Raw genomic sequence first — 10,682 nt, forward strand, 5'->3', positions numbered from 1 at the left:
AATTATCATGTTCTTTACCTTTTAACGATATGTTCTTTTCACTGTAATTATTTGTTCTTTACATTCCATCTCAAAAATTTAAAAGCATTGTGTTCTTTATGTGTAAGCACTATGTACTTTACAGGTGTACCTTGTTCGGTACACTTGGGTGAAGGAACCATGCATTGATAAATGAAACCTATTAGAATTTAGAATCATCTATAATTTTAAAAATTCCTACAAAATTAAACCCAAGATTGAAAAAGTCACGAGTATAACCATGGACTTCCTAAGTGAATCGATAATTCACGATTAACACTTGACTTATCCAAGAGGTCACACTAATCATACCTTAACAATAATCTTTCCTCACATTTTTATTCCAATCCATTAAATTAATAAAAGTCCAGCAGAAACGGCAACTTTCATGGACCCAACAAAATTACAGCCGTTGATCTATGGCGGGCGCTCAATCTCAACCGTTAGTGTTATTTTTATTCCACCAAATACCGCGTCACTTTCCCCTTCTACCGCGCGTTTCCTATCTCCTTTCCTCGCACCTGCTTAGCGCTAACAACGTGACTGCTCCTCCTGTCTTACAATACTTACCCGTTTCGTCAGGATATTATAAATTTGACAATATACAACTTTGATCATTAATAATTTTATTGTATGGTTTACTAATTATAATTAGCAAATTTGTATAAAACTATAAAAATACATTGAGATTAATCCAACAATATTGTTACAAGTTTATATATTGTGGAAAATGATATACATAGGTGTTAAGGACTATGTATAAGAAGCTAAAAAGGAAAATATTAAGAAAAAATTAATATTAATTACACTAATCTGCGCATGATTTTGTGATGAATTCCAACTTAATTCCATTTTATCAACTATATTTCATGCTTATATATAGCCCTAATGGAGTAATGGCTACATATTTCATTACCAATATATTATTATCAATACATAAATATAATTAATACTCCGTATTAATTAAAATATTATCACATCAATTACAATTATATATTTTACGTGCACCTGTCTACACCATATGATCGTGGTAAAAAATAAAGTAATTTCCATAATACTGACCAAACCACCTTTATAGCGCACATTAACTAATATGTGTAAGAAATATCCACATATTAATTTATTTTATAACAGTTAAGATATAAATTATAAAAGTAGTACAATAATGTAAAAACTACCATTATTGGCAAAAAGTTGGGTAAAAAAAACGTGAGGGAGGGAGTATTTAATTAGTAGCATCATCAGGTCTTTTTTCAACTTCAACGGTATATATATATCATTTACTCCCACCCCACCAAAACTTAGACTATTCTTCAATCTCATCATCATCATCATCATCATTTCTAACATTTTTTTTTTTCAAAATTTTTTTAGAGCATTTGAATTTGATCATCATATCATAAGCGATGTCGGAATTTCCGATGGCAGCGGCAGCTGGAGGTGGCGGTCAATTTCCTGAATTTCCGGCAGTTTATACTCATGGAGGACAGTTTATACAGTACAATGTTTTTGGTAACTTGTTTGAAGTTACTGCTAAGTATCGCCCTCCGATCATGCCTATTGGCCGAGGAGCTTACGGTATTGTCTGGTAAATATATATATATATTTGTTATCTTGTTCGAAATTAATTGTCACGTTGATATAATAGTGTCGGTTGTTTGGTGATCGATTTTTTTTTCTTCTTATGTTTTTTTTTTTTTTTTTTTTTTTTTTTTTTTTTGTTGGGCAGTTCGGTTTTGAATACAGAGACAAAAGAGATGGTTGCGTTGAAGAAGATTGCTAATGCTTTTGATAATTACATGGATGCTAAGCGTACTCTTCGTGAGATCAAAATCCTCCGCCATTTTGATCACGAAAATGTCTGTTCTTTGTCTCTTTTTCATTTATTTATTCATTTTTATTTGATCATGGATGCGACTTTTTCAAAAAAATTAATGTTCGCGAAAATAACCCATATATGAGTTGTCTCACGTTAATAAATAACATACAAGTCAAAAAAAAAGTTACTCCATTTATTATTATTAGTTGGTTTTAGTATTAAAATCGCTAATTATATATACTTTGTGGAAAAGTTATTAAAATCACTTGTTTTGTATAGTTCATTCTGTACAAACCCGGGTATAGCTAAGAATTTGTGTATGATTTTTTCTTAACAGAATTTTAATAACTGGAATTGGGTTACATGACAGTCGAATGACTTGAAAAATTTGCTGGATTATAAATTTAATACGAGTAAAAGTTTTACTTGATTAGCATACTTTTATTTAAAGTTGACTTTGGAGTATAAAAAAAAGGTTCAAAGTTCAAACTTGGTAAGAAAAGTTGGATAATTTTATAGAATATTTTTTTTTAAAAAGCCAACTAATAGTTGTTACTGCTTGCTTGAATCAGATCATAGTATTAAGAGATGTTATACCTCCTCCTGTACGAAGAGAATTCACTGATGTATATGTCGCGACTGAGCTTATGGATACTGATCTTCATCAGATAATTAGATCACATCAGAGTTTATCAGAGGAGCATTGTCAGGTATAATACTCTTCCACTTTTGCACGGAAACTAAAATTCATGTGTATTTACAAATCTTTATCATTATAGTGCTAATGGCTTGCTAACAAAGTTACAAAGTGGTCATATCGTGCTACTTCTATAAGGCAATGTTTTGGAATTTCACTCACAATGTACCATATATGCTTGCAGTACTTCTTGTACCAGATTCTTCGAGGGCTTAAGTATATCCATTCTGCTAATGTCATACATAGAGATCTGAAGCCAAGCAATCTATTGATAAATGCAAATTGTGATCTTAAGATATGTGATTTTGGTCTTGCACGGCCAACCTCAGAAAATGAACACATGACTGAATATGTTGTCACTAGATGGTACAGAGCACCTGAGCTTTTGCTCAATTCTTCTGATTACACTGCTTCAATTGATTTGTGGTCTGTGGGCTGCATATTCATGGAGCTCATGAACAGAAGGCCTTTGTTTCCTGGCAAGGACCATGTCCACCAAATGCGACTGTTGACAGAGGTGAGATTTTCTGAGACAAACTAGAATCAGTCCATTTTACTCAAAAAGATTGCTTCCTTGCTGTCAATATTATGTCATTTTTCCTCAACTAAACAAATTGATTCACATTTTTAACCTTTCATGATTGAGAATGTGATGTAATTTTAGTAGAAAATCTTCTATAACAACACATTAGTACTCTCTTTTATAAGTATCATGGAAAGTTAAATCATATTGTTAACTAGGTATGAATATGTAACATTAATTCAGACACATCCCAATATACTATATATATGTCACTGTCATTTTTGGAGGGACAGAGTATATGAAATGCAATATGAAATAGGTTGTATACATGCTGTGATCCGCTGTTTCCTTCCATATGGATTAAAGATGCATTGATTGTTTTCACTTTGCAGTGATCATTATACTTTACGACTTGCTCACACACTAGTTGACTTTAATCGGTGTAATATTGCCAATGTTAGCTTGAGTACTGATCCAAGTTTCCTCTTCTTTTCAGCTTCTTGGGACACCTACTGAAGCTGATCTAGGTTTTCTTCATAATGAAGATGCAAGAAGATACATACGACAATTACCACCACAAACTCGTCAACAGTTAAGACTAGTTTTCCCTCATGTTAATCCCTTAGCAATTGATCTTATCGAGAGGATGCTGACATTTGATCCCACAAGGAGAATTACTGGTAAGTTCTTGTCACTTGGGAAATTGCATCCTTGAAAGAAATGGTCTTTTCCACCATATGTTGAAACCTTGCCTTTTTATATACTCGACATAGCTTGATGATTGTGATCATCATTTGGTATTCAAATCTGCTGAAACACCAAAATCTTCGTTCATTGACTTGCATGTATGTGTATAGGGTAATGAAACGAACAAAATGAGATCTCAGACAACCACATTTATTAGGAGACTTCTCTGATGCTCTTCATTACCTATTATGGTTTTCAGTATGACTAATTTTTTTTCTTTTTACTCAAGCAGTTGAAGAAGCATTAGCACATCCTTACCTTGCTAGATTACATGATATCACGGATGAACCTGTATGCCAAGAGCCATTCTCATTTGATTTTGAGAATCAAGCCTTAACCGAAGAACAGATGAAGGACATGATCCATCAAGAAGCTTTAGCACTCAACCCGGGATACATATAGCATGACAGCATGTGCCTCTGAGAATCAACTCTTCTCTTGGGTTATATCAGATCATTGCTAATTGACAGCTGCAGTAGTGCAGTATGATGGCTTATGATTTTTCTGGTACAGTGATATGTTTGAATTCTTTTATTTAGGCATATGATGTATATTAACATTTAATTTTTGATATCAGCTTCAGTAGTTCAGATTGTTTAAAACTTGCTAGAAGAATATGTAGTGTTGTAATAACTTGAGTCAATGTACCTTTGCTTTTGTTATAACTTGTAAGTTCATCAATAATGGCATTATATATTCACTTTCCTAAATTCAAGGTACTAAATTATTTGATTGGCAGCTTATCCTATACAAGGTACTAAATTCAGTTTCTTATATATTCACTTTCCTAGATACTTCAAGTCGTTGCTATTCAAAAAAAAAAAAAAAAAAAAAAAAAAAAAAAAAATTTCAAGTCATTTATTCACATATTTTTTTTTTTTTTTTTTATCTTTATTATTATTATTATTATTATTATTATTATTATTATAATTTTTTTTTTTGACGGGCATTTATTAATATATCTTAAAAAAGTTATTACATTATATGTTTTATATTTCCTTTTTATGAAGACGATTTGGCGAATTACCCTTTAGGTTATTTGTTTTATAGTTTTTATCTTCTATATAGGGTTAAATGAGAATAATTAAAATCAAAAGGATTTAATATACATATTTTTCATACTAAATGTGCATATTTTGGTAAGTAAATGTTGAAATCTTTCTAAACTCATATATATACTAGCACTATATACACGAGATGGGTGCGTTTGTGTATTAAAGGTATTTTTCACACAATTGTTGTTACACCTCGGCATCTTCTTTAGTGTCCTTCAAATGTGTTTTTGAAGTTTACAATAAACCTTGTCAATTATATTATTTGTAATATTTTCATCGTTTTTTTCCTTTTTGGGATGTTGCATATTATTGCACCATTTTATTGATTTGGTATGTGTGCTTTTTTAACCTTTTACTTGTGTTCACACACAAAATACCCTAGCTACTCTTGTTTACATGTAATAAGTAATAACAACCATTACTATCGTTGGTTCAATCTAGAAGACGGCAGAATAAGATTTTTTGGTTTGAGGGATTCGTCCGGCGTTTGGCATCGTGACTTTGAAAGTATAGCGTCTTTATCTTTGGATTTTTACAAGGATCTCTATTCAGTCTCAGATTCTGCTACTTCTCACAGTTCTGATTGGTGGGAAAGTTTACAATTGCCTTTGCTCTCCCCTGCACAACAGCAATCTCTTATGGTTCCTTTTTCTGTAGAAGAGATTCGGAATGCAATTTTTGGTATTGATGATAATAAGTCTCCTGGTCCAGACGGGTTCCCTTCAACCTTTTTCAAGTCTCACTGGTCTTGTGTTGGTTCATCGGTAGTTTCGGCGGTTCAACACTTCTTTGCTCATGGTTATATGTTAAAAGAGTGGAATCGCACCTTCCTTGCCTTACTTCCAAAGGTGGAGAATTCGGAACTCATCTCTTAGTTCCAGTAGATAGGACTTTGTAATGTGATTTATAAATGCGTTGCCAAGTCCCTCACTAGGTCGGCTTCGCTTAGTTTTGCCAAGTTTGGTGGATGACTTTCAAAACGCTTTTGTCCCAGGTCGTCTTTTATCGGACAATGCGTTAATAGCTCATGAAGTCATTTCTTATATGAATAACTCAAAAGATAAAAAGAGATTTTTCGCGGCCATCAAGTTGGACATGAACAAAGCTTACGATAGAGTTCGGTGGGATTTTCTGTTTAGGTTGCTTCAAGAGTATGGGTTCCCGCCTTATTGGATTCACATAATCAGTCAGTGCGTTTCAGCTGTTTCCTATCAGGTGCTGGTTAATGGGAATCCTTCGCCGGCTTTTCAGCCCCACTGTGGCCTTCGTCAGGGTGATCCTCTTTCTTCCTATTTATTTGTTCTTTGCATGGAGGTTCTTTCTGCTACGAAAGGCCGAAAGAGAGTCTCTTATTCGAGGGATTACTATTTCTCGAGGTGCTCCTTCGATCTCGCACTTGTTCTTTGCAGATGATTCCTTGTTATTTCTATAGGTTTCTCCCGAGATATGTAACAATTTAACAGCTCTTTTATCAGAGTTTTGCGGACTGTCAGGTCAGGTTATAAACTTACAAAAGTCATTTGTTAAGTTTAGTCCGAATACTCCGAATGACTATCGAGATTACCTTTCTCATAGTCTGAAGCTGCAGTGCAAGCCATCTCTTAGATCGTACTTGGGTTTACTGGTGGAATTAAGTCGCAGTAAAGTTTCTAACTTTAGGTTCCTTATTGATAAGGTAGTTAAGCGTCTTTCGGATTTTTCTTCCGTGGGCCTTTCTTCAGCGGCAAAGTTGGTTATTATAAATTCGGTTTTGGTTGCATCATTCAATCATATTCTCTCTGTGTTTAAGGTTCCATCCTCGATCTGTTCGAAGATTGATAATCTCCTTACTCGATTTTGGTGGAAATCTGATTCTCAATCTCGAGGACTAGCTATACGCTCGAAAGCCTCTTGCATTTGCCTAAAGGTTTGGGGGGTTTAGGTATTCATAAGATGAACAATTTCAATTCTGCTCTTTTAACCCGTCAGTGCTCGCGTATACACCATCACCCTCAGCTTTTGGTCTCTAAGTTACTTACGGCCAAGTATCCTTCCCTTCGCTCTTTTCATAATCGCACAATTCCGCGTTCTTCTTGGGGTTGTCGCAGTCTACTGACAGGTTTCTCGACTCTAGCAGATGGGATTTCTTGGAAGGTCGGTTCAAGTTCTCAGGTTCGGATTCTTGAGGATAATTGGGTCCCAGGGAACCTGTGATTTTTCGTCCAACCTCTGGTGAGACGGTTCTTCAGACTCATGTTTCTTCTATCATTAATGCGCGTTCTTACGCATGGGATTCGAATTTGGTTCACCGGCTGTTTGATACCTCTACGGCGCTTCGTATTATGGCTTTGGAGCGTCCTAGTCAGCCGATGGATGATTTTGTATACTGGAAGTTTTCTAGGGACGACTCTTTTTCTACTAAGTCAGCTTATACTATGTTGCTCAATCAGTCAGTTGGCTCTACAGTTGCTTCTACAATCCTGAACTCCTGGTGGAAGCACTTTTGGGGACTGCCCCTTTTGCCGAAATTGCAGTGTTTTTGTTGGAAGCTTGTCAATAATGCTTTACCTCTTACTAGGATCTTACAGCTAAGGGGTATTCCGGTGGACTCGACTTGTGTATTTTGCCACATGGATCAAGAAACATTAAATCACCTGTTTCGGGATTGTTCATTTACTTCTTATCTCTAGACTTCTGCTCCGACTGCCTCTTCAGTTCAGCTCTTGCATGACAAACCATTTATTGATTGGTTTGTCGACATGGTCTCAGACTTTTATTGCGCTAAAAATTGGGATGGTTTGGTCTCATTTGTTTCCTTGTGTTGGGCTATTTGGTTGGCATGTAACCATAAAATCTTTTGCCAAGCTGTGTTGTCTCCAGCTGTGATCTTTCATATGGTGCAAGACTGGATTTCTAGGATTTCTTCGACTCGGGAATTTGGTTCGCTTATTTACTCTTCTGTGAGACCTCCTCATGGAGCCTTGGTAAACTCTGTATCTTGTTGTCTACAAGGTTCCTCACATCTACTTTTGACGCCTGCTTAATTTTTGATGCGGAATAGTGCAGGGATAGGTTGGATCTTTCGAGATGTTAGTTCGGACTTTGTTTAGGTGGTGGTTCTCAGGCTTTAATTTGTTCTTCAGCTCTCCATTCTGAGCTACAAGCTTCTTTATGGGCCCTTCGAGCTGCAGATCGTCGTGGTTTCAGGCGCTTGCTAATCTACACTGGTTGCTCGATTTTATTTACTCTTCTTCGGGATAGAAGTGATCAAGACATTTCCTGCCTATGGCTCCTTCAGGATATTAGGACTTTGCTTTCGTGATTTACTGCTTGTGAACTTCGCAAGGTTCCTCGTCAGTGGATTATTCCGGCCCACTGGTCGGCGGTTGAGGCTCGTCGTCGGTGTGTGCTTTTATGGTCCTTTTAGTCTTTAGTTTTTGCTTGTTTGTCTTTGCTTTGTTAGAACTTCTTGTCAAAAAAAAAAAAAAACCAACCATTACTATCCCTACCTTTCTCACTCTCTCATTCGTCTGTATCACATAGACAAATTCAGTAGGGGCTACCCTCATTAATTAGCCTGTTTATGTATATCAAGCGGTAGAAAAGGTAAATATTTGCAATATTTTTTTTTTTTTTTTAATAAAATAAACCAAATCATCCTCCATCACCACTACTACAGCTACCACCATTACAACCACAAAGGCTTCCTTGTTCCACACTATTTCTAGTTTTCCACCAATGACATCCAATATTCTGGCGGCGAAGTAAATCCTAAAAAAAAAATCATATAACTAATGTATAAAGCTAAACTTTTAGCCTGGCCACGAGGCAACGACACTTGGCGTTCCAACTTTTCACCAAATGTCGCGCCTCGTTGGATAGATTTAAATAGACTTCATAAAATAAAAATAAAAAGTTAGTTTAGAATTTCATTTAGATAGAATTTAAGGATAAAATTGTTACTTTAGAATTTTATTTTTGATAAAATAGAAATATTTCAGATGTACAAATTGAATTATAATTTTATTCAAAAAAATTATTAGATTATAATTCTAAAAAATTATCATATAAATTTATTTTTTATATCATAATATTTTTTTGGAGCAAAGAAAGTAGTTCAAAGAGTAAAACATACATTTATAATATATACTAATTGGTTAAAATAATATACTTCACAATGTAATAGAATTTTATTACTATGTAGACCTGTCGATTAGGGTCGGGTCATAAATCATCTCGGATCAGGTCACTTAAGGTCACGAGTCAAGGAAATGTTCAACCCTTACCTAAATTTTTGGGTTCGGGTCAATCCAACAGGCTTTGAACATTATTTTATTTAACTTATTTTTTGCTAATTTTTTATTTTTTTAATGTATTAAATCGAACATTTCTACCAACATTATTATTAGTCATTACATGCCTACTAAGATACCAAATCGTCACAAAAACACATCAATTCCTAACTAATTTTGTATCAATGATATGTTTCAAAATTTGATATATAGATTAAAAATTTATCTTAAAATTCAATAAAAAATGGGGCACAAAACTAGTATAGAAATAAAGGGAATGATTGCGGCAGTGTGGGATTGGGGTGGAGTGTGTCATTTGAATGATTAACCTTCAAGTTGACGACCTAAAGACACGATTTAGAGGCACCTCTGTTCTTAGATGTTGTTACCTCCTCTATTGTTGTTCCATTAGCATAATCTTCGTTTGTTCATTTGTAATATCGTCCGATTCATCAACCAAATATATCATCGTCAGATATTCTTTTGTGGATGGAAGGTGTAAATATTGAAACAGTTTCTAACATGGGTGGGGGGTGTATGATATGGTTAGATTAAAACCCTACAACCAAGTTGCTTGAAAAATCTAAATACTCGTATGGTGAGATGATGAGATTCATTTCTTTGTAAATCTATTAGCCCAATAAAAAAATAAAAGAAATAATTTGTGCGAGACCCATAAAGTATTATGATTGAATACTACCTCCGTTTTATAAAATCTGCAACAAACTATATTGCACGATTTTCAAGACAAAATTTGACAACTGTAGATTAACAAAAGTAAGGGTAGGTTATTAAGGGTAAAATAAAAGTGGGATGATTTGATTAAACCACCCACTCACATCCAGAACCTCTGCCCCCACCAAGCCACCCACCATAATGTCCACCCCAACACCCTGAATGACCACCCTACCACCGCCAACACCCACATACTCCACCAGCAAGAGCATTCGACTGCACAACCACCGCACAAACACCTTTGCCACCCTATACCCACCCTTTCACCACCACAAGATCCGAAACCCCCCCACGCACCCTAAACACCGTATACCCACCTTACCCGACTCACAACCACCAAAAACCCACCGTTTAATGACCTTCTCACGCACCACCACCAAGATCCAAAAGCCCCACGCACCATAACCACCAAAAAACCCAGGCTCGCCATTTTTCAAGGAGCAACGACTTTGAAGCCCAACCTACCTCGCCACCACCATCAAATTACAACCCGATCTCACCACCATCAAGAATCGAAACCCCACCTCGCCACTACGATCTGAAATGCACCACCTTGAACACCACGCTCTGAAATGCGCCCCAACCACAAGAGAAGGTAGAAGAGAGAGAAGAGATGGTGCGGTGGATCTAAATGGTGGTGGTGCCGTGGATTTGAGTGATGGTGGTGTGGTGAGAGAAGAGAGGATATGGCTGGTGCTGGTGGTTGTTGAGAGGAAGGAGAGAGAAAAGTTGGTGATGTTGGTGGTGGATATGGTTGTAAGGGAGGAGAGAGAATGTGGGTTAGAGTTTTTATTAGGGGATAAATTAATTTGGGTTA

At 35.7% G+C, this 10,682-nt stretch overlaps 1 protein-coding gene across 3 annotated transcripts; it reads left to right on the forward strand.

Moving 5' to 3' along the window:
• Positions 1–1,331: 1,331 nt before the first annotated feature.
• Positions 1,332–4,514, forward strand: LOC145587583 (mitogen-activated protein kinase 3-like). Of its 3 annotated transcripts, none has more exons than XM_081644312.1 (6): positions 1,332–1,606; positions 1,748–1,877; positions 2,410–2,547; positions 2,719–3,051; positions 3,554–3,737; positions 4,034–4,514. In XM_081644312.1, the coding sequence occupies exons 1-6, from the start codon at positions 1,425–1,427 to the stop codon at positions 4,204–4,206; spliced, it is 1,140 nt and encodes a 379-aa protein (XP_081500438.1). In that variant the 5' UTR covers positions 1,332–1,424; the 3' UTR covers positions 4,207–4,514. The 3 variants fall into 3 exon arrangements, with proteins under 3 accessions (XP_081500438.1, XP_081500439.1, XP_081500441.1); XM_081644313.1 differs by having other exon boundaries at positions 1,334–1,606; positions 4,037–4,514; XM_081644315.1 differs by having other exon boundaries at positions 1,458–1,596.
• The last annotated feature ends 6,168 nt before the right edge of the window (positions 4,515–10,682 follow it).

This window comes from Chenopodium album, chromosome 17 (assembly GCF_948465745.1).
Source record: "Chenopodium album chromosome 17, dcCheAlbu1.1, whole genome shotgun sequence".
In the NCBI taxonomy this organism is placed as follows: Eukaryota; Viridiplantae; Streptophyta; class Magnoliopsida; order Caryophyllales; family Amaranthaceae; genus Chenopodium; species Chenopodium album.